General features: G+C 40.0%; 3 protein-coding genes across 3 annotated transcripts in view; all 3 read right to left on the minus strand.

Moving 5' to 3' along the window:
* The window catches only part of ANKAR (ankyrin and armadillo repeat containing), an 85,995-nt gene extending 79,201 nt beyond the window's left edge, over positions 1-6,794 (minus strand). Inside the window, exon 1 of the mRNA XM_060016449.1 lies at positions 6,656-6,794. The gene's annotated coding sequence lies outside the window, so the exon portion shown is untranslated. The remainder of the gene's footprint in view (positions 1-6,655) is intronic.
* Positions 4-8,595, minus strand: ASNSD1 (asparagine synthetase domain containing 1). Its single transcript, XM_060016446.1, has 3 exons — positions 7,132-8,595; positions 6,656-6,837; positions 4-4,079 (listed from the first exon to the last, which is right to left on the minus strand). Exons 1-3 carry the CDS (start codon positions 8,593-8,595, stop codon positions 3,794-3,796), a joined length of 1,932 nt encoding a protein of 643 aa, XP_059872429.1. The 3' UTR covers positions 4-3,793.
* Positions 8,551-16,073, minus strand: ASDURF (ASNSD1 upstream open reading frame). Its single transcript, XM_060016448.1, has 4 exons — positions 15,822-16,073; positions 10,505-10,558; positions 9,311-9,386; positions 8,551-8,687 (listed from the first exon to the last, which is right to left on the minus strand). The coding sequence occupies exons 1-4, from the start codon at positions 15,909-15,911 to the stop codon at positions 8,617-8,619; spliced, it is 291 nt and encodes a 96-aa protein (XP_059872431.1). The 5' UTR covers positions 15,912-16,073; the 3' UTR covers positions 8,551-8,616.
* Between the last annotated feature and the right edge of the window lie 201 nt (positions 16,074-16,274).

Consider the following 16,274-nt stretch of genomic DNA (forward strand, 5'->3'; position numbering starts at 1 on the left):
ATGAATAAAAAGGAAAAGCAATAAAATTTACCAGAGTAATGAAGCTGAATTTCTCAAGAAATAAATCTGTACCTTTCATCTTTATCACGTTAATTGTTCCATGGTCAACCACTATATTTTTTCAATTAAAAATTCTTTTTCAATTAAAAATTTAAAAAATTTTTTTCAATTAAAAAAAATTTTTAAATGACATACACTATATTTGTTTCAGGGGTACAACATAATAATTTGATATATCTATATATTTTGAAACGATCACCATAATAAATGTAGTTAACATCATCACCATACATAGTTACAGAATTTTTTTTCTTGTGATGAGAACTTTCAAGATTTTATTATCAACTATAGTTGCCATGCTATACATCATATCCCCAAGACTTACTTATTTTATAACTTAAGTTTGTACCTTTTGACCCCCTTCACCCATTTTGCCCACCTCACCCCCTGCCTCTGGCAATCACCAATCTGTTCTTTTATCTATGCTTGGGCTTTTCCTTTTTTTGTGTGGTTTTCCATAACCACTATTTATTGAGCATCTACTATTTGCCCAGTTCTTTATACACAATATTTATTTCATTTAATTGGCCCCTCTGTAGAGTGGTTCTCAAAATCTAACCTGTGTTGAAATCACCTGTGGCTTGTTATGACAGATTGCTGGATCCTACCCTAGAGTTTCCAATCCAGTTGGTTGGAGTGGAGCCAGAGAATTTCCGTTTCTGAAAAAGTTAGATGCTGCTCAGCGAGATAGGCGCTGGGAGCCCCACTTTATAGACGCAGAAACGAGACTAGGAAGGTTACAGGATAGGCCTGAGGTTTCACACCTTCAGAATCAGAACCATCCCAGGTCTGTCCATCCTCAAGTTCAAGACCTATGCCCACTGGACACGGGAAAAGGGAAGGGACAAGAAAAGGGAAGAAACCAACTCTGAGATTATGGTTTGCTTGTCCAGGAGAGGGGAGCTGCGTCCACGCTGGTCCTTGGAGTATTCCAGGGGCCGAGGACAGTGGTTTTGAATGACCGGTCTCTCGTTGGGCCCGAAGCCAACGTCAGGAGCCCCGCGTGGGCAAGGCCGAGGGTAGCCGCTGCAGGGAGGGCTGGGAGGGGCTCTCCTAAGCCGAGGGCCTGGGGAGACCTGCTAGCCCCACGCGGCCTCCAGGCTCTACTGGGAGCCCGGGCCTTTGCTGAAGTCCCGCCGCCCCGGCGCGGGCCGAAGCCGTTGGTACCCGGGGCCTGGGACGGCAGGGTCGCGCCGTGAGGGGGAGCTCCTGTGCTTCCGAGGGCGGGGCCTCCCGCCGGTGCCAGGGATGCTCGCCGCGGCTTAGATTCCTCCAAGGCAGATGCCCCACTCCACCCCCACCCCTCCCCTTTAGAACTCAGTCCGGACTGGGGCTCTGCGAACCGTGCATCTCTGTCATTTCCTACATTCACTATTTGTCTACGAGAAAGCACAGAAACAGAGCGGCGGAGGCGAGGGCCTCAGGCTCTGAGGTAGTCCTGAGTTAGAATCCCACCTCCATCATCATTCTGTTACTCAACAAACATTTATGGAACGCTTGTTATAAGCCAGGCGCTGGGGGACGCTGGAAAAGGGCAGCTGTAAAACCCCAAGGAGCTTACAGTTACGCAGATAATCATACAGCTGCATTTAAACAGTACCATAATGTAAGATGTAATGACAGTACATGAATGAAAGCTAACCTTCATGGGAAAGGCTGCCCTGAGGAAGTGATCTTTTAAGCTGAGCCTGATAGATGAGCAAGAGCTATCCAAGCAGAGTTGGAGAAGGAGCTTTCCAGGCATAGGGAACAACAGGTGATGAAGAACTGAGCTGAGGAGAAAGTTGAAATTTTTGAGAAACTGAACAAAACTCCATAGAGAACTAGAGATGTGGGCACAAAAATAGGATGAGGAGGTAGGTGAGGGCCAGACTATGCAGGCTGCTGAGTTAAAGATTTTGAACTTTATTCTAAGAGTTTACACTACATTGATGGCAGTAGAGGGCAGGTGCAGGTTTGAGTGGTGGTGGTGGTGATGCGAGGGCTGTGGATGGCTTTGAGAAATAATGAGATGGCCTACTGGGAACAGATCGAATAGTGGCAGAGTTTAAAAAGAAGATGGTCATCCAGGTGACACCTCAATTTCTGTCAGGAGCTATGGGGGATCAGGGCAAGATTAAGAGTTCAGTTGTACCTGTGAGAGAACCAAGTAGAGATGTCAGATGTGCCTTAGATATATAGGTCTTAGCTAAAAATGGCAGCTTGGGTTAGATGTATACATTCCGGCAGGCTTAGGGTAAACGAAGCCAGGGGAGTGGCTGAAATCACCACGGGAGAGAATAGATAATTGAGAACCCAGGATGGAGACCTGAGAAATTTAATATGTAAAGGTCAGGTGGAGAGGGTGGAGGCAGGAAAGAATACAAAAAGCGAGCAGTCAGGAGAGCAGGAGGAAAGCCAAGATTGGTCACAGAAGCCAAGAGAAGAGAATGGCCAACTTCACTGGATGCTGCTCTAGGTCAAGGGAGATAAGAACTGAAACTTTTCCCTGAATTTAGCAACAGGGAGGGTTCTGGTCACTGTTTGAAGGCAGAATTTCTCTTATTCCAACCACGTCACTACCTTAGCTGCTGTGGAGGTAGTGAATATTAATAAATTTGTGATTGCTCTCCCAGATCAAGAGATGTCAAAAAGTCACTGCCTTCTTTAAGAGAGCTGCATGTTTGCACTTATGAAGTATGAGCAATGTATGTAAATTCCTAAAATTTCTTTCCCACTATAATTAAAAGAATCAAAGTATGTCCAGATCCAGAAAGGGTGTCAAACCTAATTGGGGATAGATCCAAAATGTGACCCTGCGTTATGGTGGTCATGACTGAATATTGTGGGTGGATGTCAGGATGGAGTGAAGTTGAGTGAAAAGGTGGAGAGGGTGAGTGTGGGTGGGAGGCAAGAGATGGTAAGTACAGGAAGATGTAGGATCAAGGATGTGTATTTTAAATTTGTATAGATTAGAACATTTTAAATGATTATACGAAGGATACTGTAAAGAGGCTGAAGATACTAGAGAGACAAGTGTAAGGTTCCTGAAAGGCAGGAAGGGTTGGGATACAAAGAAGAGGTGGAGGCACAGCCTTTTTGTGGATGGATGCATATATTTCTCTTTCTAAAGGCAAGAAGGAAGAAAAGGATGAGTGCACACACAGGTAAGTTAGAACTTTTGTTGTTGGAAAGCTGAGCAGTTCTTAGCTGGATGACTTTGATTTCTCTTTGAAAAGCCAAGGTCATGAGCTGAGAATGGGGAAAAAAGAGGGAGGTTAGAGATCTGTGGGACAGGAGAATATTTAAAAGTCTTCAGAAGTTCTCAGAGTGGGACAGTGAGCTACCTAAAGAGATGTACTACATGTCTCTCAGGAGTGTGAACCTCAAACAAATTGTTTAGCTTCTCTAAACCTTAGTTCTCTTATCTGTTAAATAACAACAGTAACAAATTGAGTTATTTCTGGATATAGCTACCATGAAGAGTCAATAAACGCTGCCTTCTTTTAGTGCTGCTGGTGGGAAATTACCATGTAAGAGTTCAAAACAATGTTAATACCACAGTTTAAAATATCCAGGTTGTTCTTTCAAGTATAATCTCTTTCTCTGGAGTATCAATTTGATTAAATTGGTTGTATTACGCTACAAAGTAAAAATCCACATAATGAATTTTACAGCCACATTATACAATAATAAAGCAGCAGAGTATTTTTTTAAATCATCATTCAGTAAATCCTGTTAACACTGTGAAATATTACGTTTTAATCTCTTTTTCAATAGAAAGGTTTTCTAAGGAAATGACTCGGAGCCTTCCACATTTATCAGATGCCTTTTCATTATTCTTTTCCAGTTTTGCAATTCTGGATCCAAATTGCATGGCGCGTTTTGGCAGAAGAGCAGAGGTTGTTAGACCAAGTTCCACTGCCGCAAGACGCAAAATTAGTTTTTCACCAATTCCACGGGATAAAGTCAAGTTTGCCTTTTCCCAAACCGGTAGGGAATTTAGAAAGGAGACAACATTTTCATCCAGGAAAGGAAATCTAAAATAAAAAGTATAGCTACTATTAAAGAAAAATATCAATCTGTTGTGATTATTTCTTTTGCATTTTCTTCAGTATGTTAATATTTACAGTATAAATTTATTTTTGAGGGCACTATTTTTCTAGATTAAAAATATTCTAGTTATTTATACAATTTTATGGCTAAAATTTAGTCACAACACTTGTCTAACTTTAATACATATGCTAAAATATAAAGAAATTTTCCCTCAATAGATAAACAAATTAAGCCTATGATGTCAAGAAATAATTTCAAATTGTTTCACAAGAAATCTCTGGAGATGCCTTGAAAATAAGCATGGTCTTGAGTTAATTATTCAATCTGTGTCTGCTCTTTACTATCTAAAGATATTGAACTTTAGGGATACGAAACCAATATAGAAGGGCTCTACTCTCCTGAACTTGTGGAACATTTACTCATGGCAAAACTTTATGGTATCAAAATTATAATTACATTTAAATTGCTTAAATGGCGACAAATTGGTGTAACAGGACAAAATATTAGATTAAAAAAAACCTTTCTGCTCTTTTGGCTTCCCTAATTTTCTAGCAAATTCTGTTCTTTTTTTCATTTAAAATACTCTACTCTCACCCCCTTCCTTCCCAATTCCTCAAAATGCAATACAATTACACTAGTATTTCTATTTCATTACATTTCATTCTAACTTAAGTAGAAAGATCAGAAAGGGTAAAGGCATTTGTTATAAAAAATATTTTATAAAAATGAATTGTGAAAGCAAATTTAAATAAGAGAAGCTAATAGATTACAGTTAATATGTATGCCAAAATCCATAATAAATCAGTTTAAATCTAGCCACTATAATGGTAGTTGTTAAATTACAATTCTGATTTGCTGTTTTAAACATCCTTCACATCCATTTTTACCCAAGGATGTCATGGGGGGGGGTCTTTTTTTTTATTTTTTGGCTGTACCGTGCAGCATATAGGATCTTAGTTCCCCAACCAGAGATCGAACCCACGCCTCCTGCAGTGGAAGCATGGAGTCTGAAACCACTGGACCGCCAGGGAAATCCTGGGGGTCTTTAGAATTAACTGCTTTTACTGAATAAAATAAATTCCCTTTTCTCTGACCTAGCTGAAATAATGAACTGAATTTCTCTTTCTCTCTCCCATACACATATACCCTTCAAAAGGAAAACATTTTACACACTTTGTATTGTGGCATTACTTATTTCTTTATAATGAAATTTTGAAAATTATGATAATTTTACATGTCAGAACTGGCAACACAGGAATGACAAGGTAGAGACAAGAAACAATGAAGTCTCGGAGTTCGTGTATTATGATGCTCCAATTCCCACGAAGCTTATTTGGACTCCTTGTTCTTGCAAGCTCGTACTCTCGTAATAAAACCATCACTTAATAAATTAACCTACTTGAACAAATTTCTGCTTTTTATAATTAAATGAAACATCTTCTTTTATCCTTAATGCTTTAAAAAGTTGTATTCAAGCACCTGTTTACTATCATCAGAAATATGTTGTAGGTAAACACAAACCCCTAAGACTAAAAAAGAATATACACGTGAAAGTGGCTTGATCTCTGAAACTTTTAGGTAATCTGCAACATATGACTAAACTGTGTTCAAAAAACATATGACAGAGAGGAATCCAGTACCAGAATGGAACCACCATTTAAATCAGTATGGATCTATACAGGCACACCTTGTTTTATTGTGCTTCATAGATACTGCCTTATTTATTTTTTTTTACAAACTGAAAGTTTGTAAAACCCTGCAATGAGCAAAGTCTATTGGTGGTGCCATTTTTCCAACAGCATTTACTCATTTACTCATTTCACGTTTCTGTGTTACATTTTGGAAATGCTCGCAATATTTCAAAAATTTCATAATATTTGTTATGGTGATATGTGATCAGTGATCTCTGATGTTACCTTGTGATTGCTTTTTGTTTTGTATTTTTAAATTAAGGTATATACATTTTCTTTTTTTAGACATAATGTTGCTGCATACTTAATAGACTACAGTACAGTGTGAGCATAGCTTTTGTATGCACTGGGAAACCAAAAAATTCACGTGACTCGCATTTTTGCGGTGATCTGGAACTGAATCTGCAATATCTCCAGGTATGCCTGTACATACAGAAATGTCTGTAGAGACAAAGTCAGGCTCTGTAACATTGGAGGAGAAAGCTTGGGAGTAGGACTATGCCCTTATTGGGAGGAAAGCAAACATCTGAAACAAAACAAAGCCCCTTAAACACCTTCTCTCAGTATTTCATTACCTCAAGTTTTACAGTCTTTCATTGTAGTCTTAAAAGCAATCATGTCATTGTATCGTATTTGAAAATTACTGAAAAGCCATTTCTTGGAGAATGAGTTCTGGAAAAACTGTTCCTCTGGCTCTTCTCCAGCTTTGCTTCTGACCGACTGTGTTTGTAATATAAAGCCAAGATATTGCTGCTACTGTTATTCATTTGAACAAGTCTCCAAAGAAAAAGGAACCTAAAAATCTCCTTTTACTGTCTATTGTCTTTACAAGATTACCTAAAAACCCTCAGATAGATAATAGGAATTACCTTGCTTCTTTTCCATGATCACCAATAACTCTGTCATCACGACCAAGATTTCTAGAAGAAACTCGACCCAGTTCCATCTCGATTTCCTTATTCAGTCCTTCCAGCCCGTGTGTCTGGAAGCGGACTCGATGACGAGAATAACCTGCGAGCTGCTCATCTGCACCAATTCCAGTAAGAACTACCTATAAAGGTTTAAAGAAATCCATAAAAAAATGTTATCTACTATACAGTAAGGAAAATAACTAAGATAAAAGTCAAACTTAAAAAATGATAACCCCAAAGATAACATCTTCAGAGAAAAGCCATAAGGCAAAGTCATAAAATAATAAAATAGGCCCAATTTTTACAAAGTCATATACTTTGTGTTATAGTTTAAATGCAACTGAAATACGCTATATTCTTGCAACTTAAATGCTAAAAGCTTTAAGGGTCAAAGTTAGGTCTCAGAAATCCTGAGCAGAAATACCGTGTCATACCTTTGCACTACTCTGATATGGTTTTGCTTCATCTTGGGTCACTAACCAACCAACTCCTCCAGAAGCAAACCAGACTGCACAGCCAATGCTGTCATCCAACACTGTATCCAAGGGCTGAATTAAGTGGGATATTCGAGTTCGTCTTAATCTTTGCAGTTCTTCCAGAGAAACATTAATTTCAACAAAATTCCAAATCCGGGAAGGGCTGGCAGCTTGTAGTTCCTTTAGCCCTGCTCTTCCTGTGATTCGATCTGGTACGTTGAATTGCTCACCAGGATTAGCAGCAGCAGCAGCAGTGACATTTGTAGAGGATTCTTCAGAGCGTTTTTCACAATTATTTTTCTCTTTTCTCCCTTTTTTGTTAAAACCAGCTGGTATGGTCTTTTCTTTAGTCATGAAAGCCACATTAAGAAGATCAATTGGTTCATCTAAAGGAATATGACGGTCAGCAAGCGCTGCGATAACCATGGAATCAATTCCCCCAGAAAACAGGATTGCAACATTTGCTTTCCTATTACTAGTATTCAAAACTTCACTTTGTGTCAGGTTTTCATCCCTAGGTAAACACAAGACACGTCTCTTGACTGCGATACTCAGGACATCAATAAACTGCTGAACTACTTCCTTCATGTGTCCATCAGTAAGAAAGACCTGAAGGGTCTCTCTTGACGGTGGGACGCTGGAAATGCTAGTGCAATGGATCTCAAATGCGGCTTGTGGCAAAATCATATTTAAAGGGACAACAGGTTCTTTAAGATACAGTTTGGCTTCATTTGCTGCCACTGATACAAATGTTGGCAAATCTGCTGAAATTTGAGTTAGGCTATTAACACATTCTTTGATAACATCCTCCCTAGAGTTATATTTCCAAGGATACAATTTTAAAACAACAGATTTGGAAATGGAAGTAGACTTTAGATCAATTCTGAAAATTCCAGATGCTGGAACTTCTTGCCACTGATTGGCCACTCCAGATGTTTGGGCGCCAATTGAAGAGAGGCAGAAACTCTTGCCCAAACTACTAAAATGCCAAAGCAAGCTACGACGGCCAAAAAAATCCCTACCAAACCACAAAGAATGACTAGATGCTTGATAATATATAAAAGACCAAGGACCTTGGACTTTTGAGAAGAGTGACAAAATATCAGATTCATTCTTACAAGAGGAAAGATAATTAAACATTATTTGGGTATCATTCTCTTCAGCTTCAACCTTTATTCCACTAAAGACTTCTCCATTCCACAGGAATACATTGCCTCTTTCATCTTCAACAGGCTGGGCAGTCAACACACCTCTTAAGTGAAGGACATGACCAGAAAATAAACACTGGTAGTTAATATTAGACTTTAACAACTGTTTACTACTATTGGGTCCCCGCCGTTTAAGATTACACAGTAAATCCTCTTTCAAATCTTTGTTGAAATGCTCAACAGAGAAGCTTACTGCACAACAAATGCCACACATTGCTATGTAAAATCAAGTTGACTATTTCTTGATTTTGGTCTTCTCTGAGTTTTCTATTTCTTGGTATTCTTTCCTCAGCTCATCCAATGTATCTGTGGGGGAAGGGAGAAGACATACTAAGTGAAATAAAAATTCTTGAACCTTTACCTAGTAATTCAAAGGGCAAAACAGGTTATTCTCCAAGATCAAAACATGTATGTACTATGTTAGTTCGAATAATAATTTACAACAGGCTTCTAATGAAGAATGTTTAGTATTTAGGGAACTCGTTTCTGTTTGTTAAATGCTTATTTTGACCCAGGCATGGGGCTATGCACATTAAATATACATATTATTTTATTTAAATCCCGTAAGACTTTGGAGGCTCAAAGTGATTCACTCAAAATCACAAAGGTAGAAAGTGGTAGAACAATATTTCATACCTAGATCTGTCTAAAACTCTAAAGCTTACATTAATTATTAGCGCTTCCTAACACATCTTATATTTTTTAAATTTGATTTTATTTTTACTGTTGACTCATCCTTGGAAGGCTAACTTGAAAAAAACCAAACTATTGCATTAATTTTATTAACAGGTATACCACCATCCCATCTTTAGATATATGTTTAAACATTCAGATGTAGACAGTATAATTTAGGCACCATCATGAATTTCTACAGAAAGCCCACAAAAGAATTTCTGTGTGTTTCTATATAATGTACCAAAAAAACTTACTTTTGCTTTCAGAAAGCATTTCTGTTCGGTCTGCAAGAAAGAATATGTCGCTGTTCTGTTGCTGCCTATATACTTTCTGCAAAACATAATTTAGGCTAATATCATGATTTATTCTAAAAAGTAGATGTCAAAACTCTGAACCCTATTATTGCTTATTCTTGAACTTCAGTAACATGTTCAGAACAATACCTTAGCAAATACAGATAAACAAACAGAACTCACCCATTATCCAACTATCTAGAAATTGCTACCATTAACACTGAGGTAAAACTCTTTCTTCTCTGCATATACTATAATACCATTTTTCTTTAGTAATATTTCAGTTTATTTGGTCATTTAAGTGTTACCAACTTTTCACCATTATAAATCAACGTTGAGATGAATGTCTTTGTACCTAAATTTTTTTGCACTCTCATGATACTTTCCTAGGTATCAATTCCTATAAATAGAACAGCTGGATCAAAGTGTTACATAGCTTTAAAACTTTGATACATTATGCCAATTTGCCCTCTAGAAAGTTTGTATCAATTGTACCGTACCTGTATCAGAAATGTCTAGCATGTCAGTTACCAAGTAATCTCTACAATGCTTTAAAGGGCTCAAATCATTTAACTTTAAAATATGTTTTGGCAGTATAAAATGACCCATGAAACAGTAGCTTGCTTGTTTGTGAATACATTAATGGAAATGGAGTTAAATAACCATGTTAAAGATTTGGAAGCTTTGAGTAAAAAACCTGGGGTGGGGGGGGAAGGAAGGGGAAGCATTTATCTTTTTTTTTTTTTTAAACAATTATTCACACTCACTTGAATAGTTTCTACTCTTCTCAATAGATTTAAAGTTCATTTATTTCAAAAGAAAACACCAATTCAAGTATAAAATAAATACCATTAGTGACTATGGCTGCAAGATAACATAGTACAATTAATATCATTTGGTTCAAAGGTAATGTCAATTGCATATGATGGGGAAAAGATTATCAACAGCTATGGTTAATATGTATGTAACTATATATGATATATATTAAAAAATCACGGACACTTCACTTTTGCAATTTAACTAAAAAGATACTGAAACCTTGTAAATTTTAATATAATATAAATCTTATATGTAGTTCTTATAACTTTTGTATATAGTTAATAAGATATAATCAAACCCTCCCACATACTGTTTGGAATAACTCTAATAACTCACCCTGTTCTTCTTCAGGTTAGAAAGTTCATCCACAACAATTTTTTGTTCTTTAATCTATTAAAATAAGAAAACATTCTTAAATCAGAGGTTATCAAAGTATGCTCAGTGAGGACTCTTTAAAATTAAAGATATGGGATAAGTATTGATTGTCCAAATGGGCAGTCTGTAAATATATAGATTCTTTGCAACAGGGGCTGTGCGGAAGTACAGGTGGGGGAAAGCTGAGGGAAGAAACAGTGATTAGACTTACAAAGTGTTAGACGGCTCACTGCCCAGACAGGGTATTGGTAACCAGCATTCATATTCAGGGAAGAGCCATAGTTACTAAGTAAGATTTACGTCGTTTATTTAAAATAGAGAACGTACCAAAAAAAAAAAAAAAAAAAAGACAGTATGCACCAAAACCCAAAAGTAATACCAATTTTTCAATGATTTCTTTTAAATTATATTTTAGCTTTAAAAAAAAATACCAAATGGAATGAAGAGTGGGTTACTCCCCCTCCCCCGGCCCCATTCCCATACTTTTCATGATTTATGTACTAAATGGTACAGCCAGACATTCAGAGGAAGGAAGTAGCAGTAAGTGCCCTACCTGGGGTAGCACAACCCATCACTTTCCATCTTTGCTTTACATCTCAAAGGTTAGCACAAGGCTGGCACTGTTGAACTAGGTCTCACTTTTTATTAGTAGAAGAGGGCTCAACTAAGTTTCTTTTAAACCCTTTTCAGTAAAGGTAGCTATATTGTGAACATGACTGCTTATATAGTATCACTAGAGCCTCTAAAAGCATATTTTATAATTTTGACCTACCTCGGAAGCCTCACGGATCTGTCATACATCAGTATAAGTGGCATGCTATGGTAGTAATCAGAGTGGGCTGTGTGTGGTTTGAAAATTCATTCCTCACAGATGTGTACCCTTCTGCTCTCCAGCTGACAGTCACTGTAGTAACTGACTAGAGATTGAGTTGAATTCCAAGATTGAATTTGTACAACCTCCTGGAGGCTTATGTTTGAACAGCACTTTCCCATTCATTTTAGGAATGGCAGGTATACTTTAGTACTTCAGACAAGGAAACTGTGATAGAGGGATTAGAGACTTGCCCAAGATGCCACTGTCAGTTTGGGACAGAACCAAAGTATTATCTAGGACCTCTATTACCTCAAAGGCTATAGCCATCCTCATCTCAAATTTATTTTTAAAGTTTTTTTTTTTTTTTCCTGCTTATGGCAGTTAAGATTTATATTATACTGGCTCCCTTTTGTGAGGGAGGGGCAGAACAGTGATAATCAGATACCTGTTTTAGGAACGCAGCTCTGGCTAAAGTGAAGGACATACTGGAAGAAGGTAACAATGGATGAGGAGAGGCCAGTTAGGAAACCTTTGCAGGATTCCCTACGGTAGATGAAAGTGGCTGGTTTAGGATGGTTAAGAATGTACATGGTGATAAAGGCACATATTTCAGATGGGACTCTAAAATAAAACTGATAGGACTTCCTGATGTACATAAAGGTTGGCTCCCACGTTACTGGCATGGACAACTGGATGGATGGTGGTGACATTTTCTGAGACAGAGAATACAGGCAGCAGATCTAAGGTGAGCAGTATTTCTAAAAGTATTAAAAGAGTACATAGAAAAAAACCAAACCAGGCTCCTCCTCCTTAGGGAGGATGCCCACACCCTTTCTCTCTGGGTGTGCATCTCTGCCTTGCTTCTATCTTAACTAAACAAACTTTCTCTGTGTGCTCTCCCACTTGTTGTGCTATGTCTCTAATAATAAACTTTGTACCTATTTTTACAGTTTTGCCTCCGTGAGAAACACATTTTTCACTGGGGGCAAGAGCCAGGGATTGTGGTGGTCAGGATTCCTGGTTTTCATCCAGGCTACCCAGGTTCAATTCCTGGGCAGGGAATTAAGATCTTGCTTCATGCCATCACTCACTGCTGCCTCTCCGAGATCAGATGGTGCTGAAACCTGGGAGTTGAAGATATAATGAAGCTCTTCTCCTCAAGTTATTTATCGTTTACAACAATTTGGTAATTTACACCTGTGGGTAAAATTAAAACATTTATCTTTCTCTCTACCTGCTCCCTCCTGAGACTGGAAACTCTTAGGTTCCCAGCAGCATTATCAGCTCCTCTACGCTGGGAACAATTAAATCATACTAAGGATAATCAGTCTAGTTACGCTAAAAAATTGGGGCAAATGCCTTATGAACAATGCCAATATATAATTTCCCTGAAAGATAAGGATTGGTACAGAACAGACTAAGTCAGATAACCTGGGTATATACTGGGCAACACCTAATGGAAGTTCTTGACTTAAATTCTTATTTATGACCTTACTAGTACTACTAGCTATATTGTTTTCTATATTGCCTGTTTTACAAAATTGTTGCTTATTACATTACCAAATGTGTGACTGAGCCTCTGATAAAATGATGATACATAGTTCCATATGAGATCAATGATTTTAATAGTGTAACTCTAAATATGCGAAGAAGCAACAAGAGGGAATATTTACCTGGACCATAAGGGATTAGTAAGACAGGTGGTCCAGAGGTTTTTGGCTACTGTTAACAGGGCCTAGTCCAGTAACACCACATTGAGTGGCCTGTCAACGAAATCTTTGTCAGACCCGGGAACGAGCATTCCTAGCATTGTGGGACGACATAGTCATGAAATGCCCCCCAAACCATAGTTAAACTTATGACCATGAAGGGGCCCTGCCGACTGGTAACTGACCCTTGCCAGCTACCTCTACAAGGACTAAATCATGGCCACTGCAGCTGTTGACCTTCAACACCTCCTGAAAGAAGTTCAGGGTGGAGATCAGAAATGAGGCACTCTGGGGGACTTCCCTGGTGGCGCAGTGGTTAAGAATCCACTTTCCAATGCAGGGGACACGGGTTCAACCCCTGGTCCGGGAAGATCCCACATGCTGCGTAGCAACTAAGCCCATGCTCTACAACTACTAAGCCTGCACTCTAGAGCCCATAAGCCACAACTACTGAGCCTGCGTGCTGCAACTACTGAAGCCCGGGAGCCTAGAGCCCATGCTCCGCAACAAGAGAAGCCACTGCAGTGAGAAGCCTGCGCACCGCAACGAAGAGTAGCCCCTGCTCGTTGCAACTAGAGAAAGCCCACGCGCAGCAACGAAGACCCAACACAGCCAAAAATAAATAAATAAATATTTTTTAAAAAAGAAAAAGAAATGAGGCACTCTGTGCTCTAGGAAAAACTGGTAGGACAGCCCTTCAGATAGACAGATATTTTCAGAAAAAGATTTTATGAGCCCAAATTCTTACATCTTCTCATACCCAGGAAAACACTAACATCATTAATGGTAACACCTGCTTTGGCTATTAAGGAGAAAATTTTCAGACCAATAGCACCTGTTATCTATGTGTTAATACCACCTTAAAAGTTAAAACCTACTTAAATGAAACTAGACAACTGGCTACCTGGCTACAAGTCACCCCAAAGCGTCAGGTCCAGACTGGGTTTCAGGCTTTATCTCCTGAAAAGAAATGAGATCTATTTTGTCTATTAACGTTCAGGTTGTCACTTCTCCAACTACTAACTAGGTCTGTCACACCTACGTCAATAACACTGGGTTAGTAGAAAAAGACATCAAAAAGTTATATGACCGTGCTCAATGGCTTCGTTCCTTTGGACAGGGTAACCCAAGCGCTGACACTATCTGGACTACAGTTAAGGTAATGCTATCAAATGTAACCTGGTTCTTACTCCTGCTTGGGCCCCTGGTTACAATAATTCTTTTACTGATCTTTGGCCCCTGCCTTTTATTAATCTACTTGTCTAGTTTGTTCCTTCTAAGGACACAACGGTGTCCCACACAAGATGACAGTGATGCTGATTCCAGCCACTCCTTGGAAAACCAACAGAAGTCAATGGGCCCCTTAATGAGAGAGCTCTGTGACCCCAACTAGGTAGGGTCTACGAGCCCCCGTCAGCACGAAGAAGCTGCAGAAGACAGACCTTTGCCCTTCAACCTCCCAATACAGATGTATTGGGGTTCACATCTCTCAGGGGGAATTTGAGGCAGGAGATAGATGGGCTCCAGGCTAGACATTTACAACTGGCCTCCTGTTCACACTTCCTGGAGTGAGAAGAAGATGGGCTTCAGACCGGACTTAATTACCAGCTCCCTGTTTACATTTCCTGAAGCAAGAGACAAACGGGCTCCAGGACTACATATTTATGACCGGACTCTTGTCTATATTTCGAGATCTGCACCTCGATATAAAAACCAGCAACAGAAATAGAGTAAATAACTGGACATTGGACATTTTTATGGCAGGGACAGAGCGGGACTAACCCCTGTGAAAAGATCAAGAGGTCATACATTTCCCATCCTTGGGGCAAGGGAAACATTGTACATGCGCAGAAAGGCTCCTTGGGGGTCAAAAGGGAGGGGGCACCACCCCATAATATGTGATGGCCGTCCCATAGGCCTCTGGGCTGTAATCCACCTTGGAAAAAAGTTGCACACGCATGTTGGGGAGGATCCTAGGGCAGGGCAGGTGTGGAAAAAGAAACCAGACAATGGGCCAAAGGTAAACAAAGACCTGGAAGAACTGCCCTATATAAACGACTTCACCACCTCTTTACTGCGCTCCTCCTCATTACGGGGGGACATCCACACCCTTGCTCTCCGGGTGTGCATCTCTGCCTTGCCTCTATGTTAACTAAACCGTTTCTCTGTGTGCTCTCCCACTTGTTGTTGTGCTATATCTCTAATGATAAACTTTGTACCTTTTCTTTTTTTTAAAGAAAAAAAGCAATTATGAATCTCAAAGACATTATGCTGAGTAACAGACGCATACGCCATGATTTCATCTACATTATGTTCTGGAGAGGATAAAACTATCGTGATGCAGAGCGGATCAGGGGTTGCCCGAGGTTCTGGGTTGGCGAGAGCACAGCTATAAAGGGAGACTTTTGGGGTCATGGAACTGTTCTGTATCCCAATTGTGGTGGTGGTCACACAAATTCACACATGTGTTAAACTTAGAGAAAAGGAAAAGGGGTCAAATTTTACTGTACGATCATTTTTAAAATAAAACTTAAAAAAAATCATAATTTTAAAAACAAAAAACTAAACCCCCGCCCTACTGCCACATGGGTCTAATATTGGGGCAAGTTTCAAGGTCTCCCTTTAACTGTAGCTGTCAAAGCAGCGGGACAAAGCCGAGACCGGACCACGCGGCCGCCGTGGATCTTCTCGGGGGGGGGGGGGAGCGGCGCCCCGTCCCGAGCCTGGGGGCCTTGTCACCTTGTCCCACACTCACCTTGCTGCTAAGATCTTCCTTGTGCTGGGTCGAGTTGTCGGTAGGGACCAGCCCGGAGCCGTCCTCGGGTCGCGCACCTCGGCTAGGCATCTCCACGGAGCGTCAAATATGCAGGATGCTCAGCCCGGAGAGCGTTCTAGCCGCTTCCAGTCCAGAGTCCCAAAATGTCTGAGCTCCCAGCGGCTCCATCCCCTTCCTTTCCCTTTTCCGTGAGTCCTACCAATGGCGTCTGCGCGCTCACTCTTACGCCTGCGCGCTCACTCTTACGCCTGCGCGCTCACTCTCTTACGCCTGCGCGCTCACTCTCTTACGCCTGCGCGCTCACTCTCTTACGCCTGCGCAGTTCGGATCGGGCCTGGGAGCAGTTGTACGCGTGCGCACAAATGATTAGTGAGCACGTTACCAGAGCCTGGTTGTGAAATCTGAGAGGTTCCTGAACGTTCCCCTAGTGGA

Source organism: Delphinus delphis, chromosome 7 (genome assembly GCF_949987515.2).
Source record: "Delphinus delphis chromosome 7, mDelDel1.2, whole genome shotgun sequence".
Taxonomy (NCBI): Eukaryota; Metazoa; Chordata; class Mammalia; order Artiodactyla; family Delphinidae; genus Delphinus; species Delphinus delphis.

What these genes read in the sequence shown, in the direction of transcription:
- ASNSD1 (XM_060016446.1), bottom strand. Translation starts at nt 8,595, where the DNA reads ATGTGTGGCATTTGTTGTGCAGTAAGCTTCTCTGTTGAGCATTTCAAC. An exon ending in CATATCAGAGTAGTGCAAAG is followed by an intron (nt 6,838 to 7,131) that starts GTATGACACGGT and finishes AAACCTTTATAG; the next exon opens with GTAGTTCTTACTGGAATTGG. An exon ending in GATCATGGAAAAGAAGCAAG is followed by an intron (nt 4,080 to 6,655) that starts GTAATTCCTATT and finishes TTTTTATTTTAG; the next exon opens with ATTTCCTTTCCTGGATGAAA.
- ASDURF (XM_060016448.1), bottom strand. Translation starts at nt 15,911, where the DNA reads ATGCCTAGCCGAGGTGCGCGACCCGAGGACGGCTCCGGGCTGGTCCCT. An exon ending in CTAACCTGAAGAAGAACAGG is followed by an intron (nt 9,387 to 10,504) that starts GTGAGTTATTAG and finishes TATGTTTTGCAG; the next exon opens with AAAGTATATAGGCAGCAACA. An exon ending in AATGCTTTCTGAAAGCAAAA is followed by an intron (nt 8,688 to 9,310) that starts GTAAGTTTTTTT and finishes CTTCCCCCACAG; the next exon opens with ATACATTGGATGAGCTGAGG.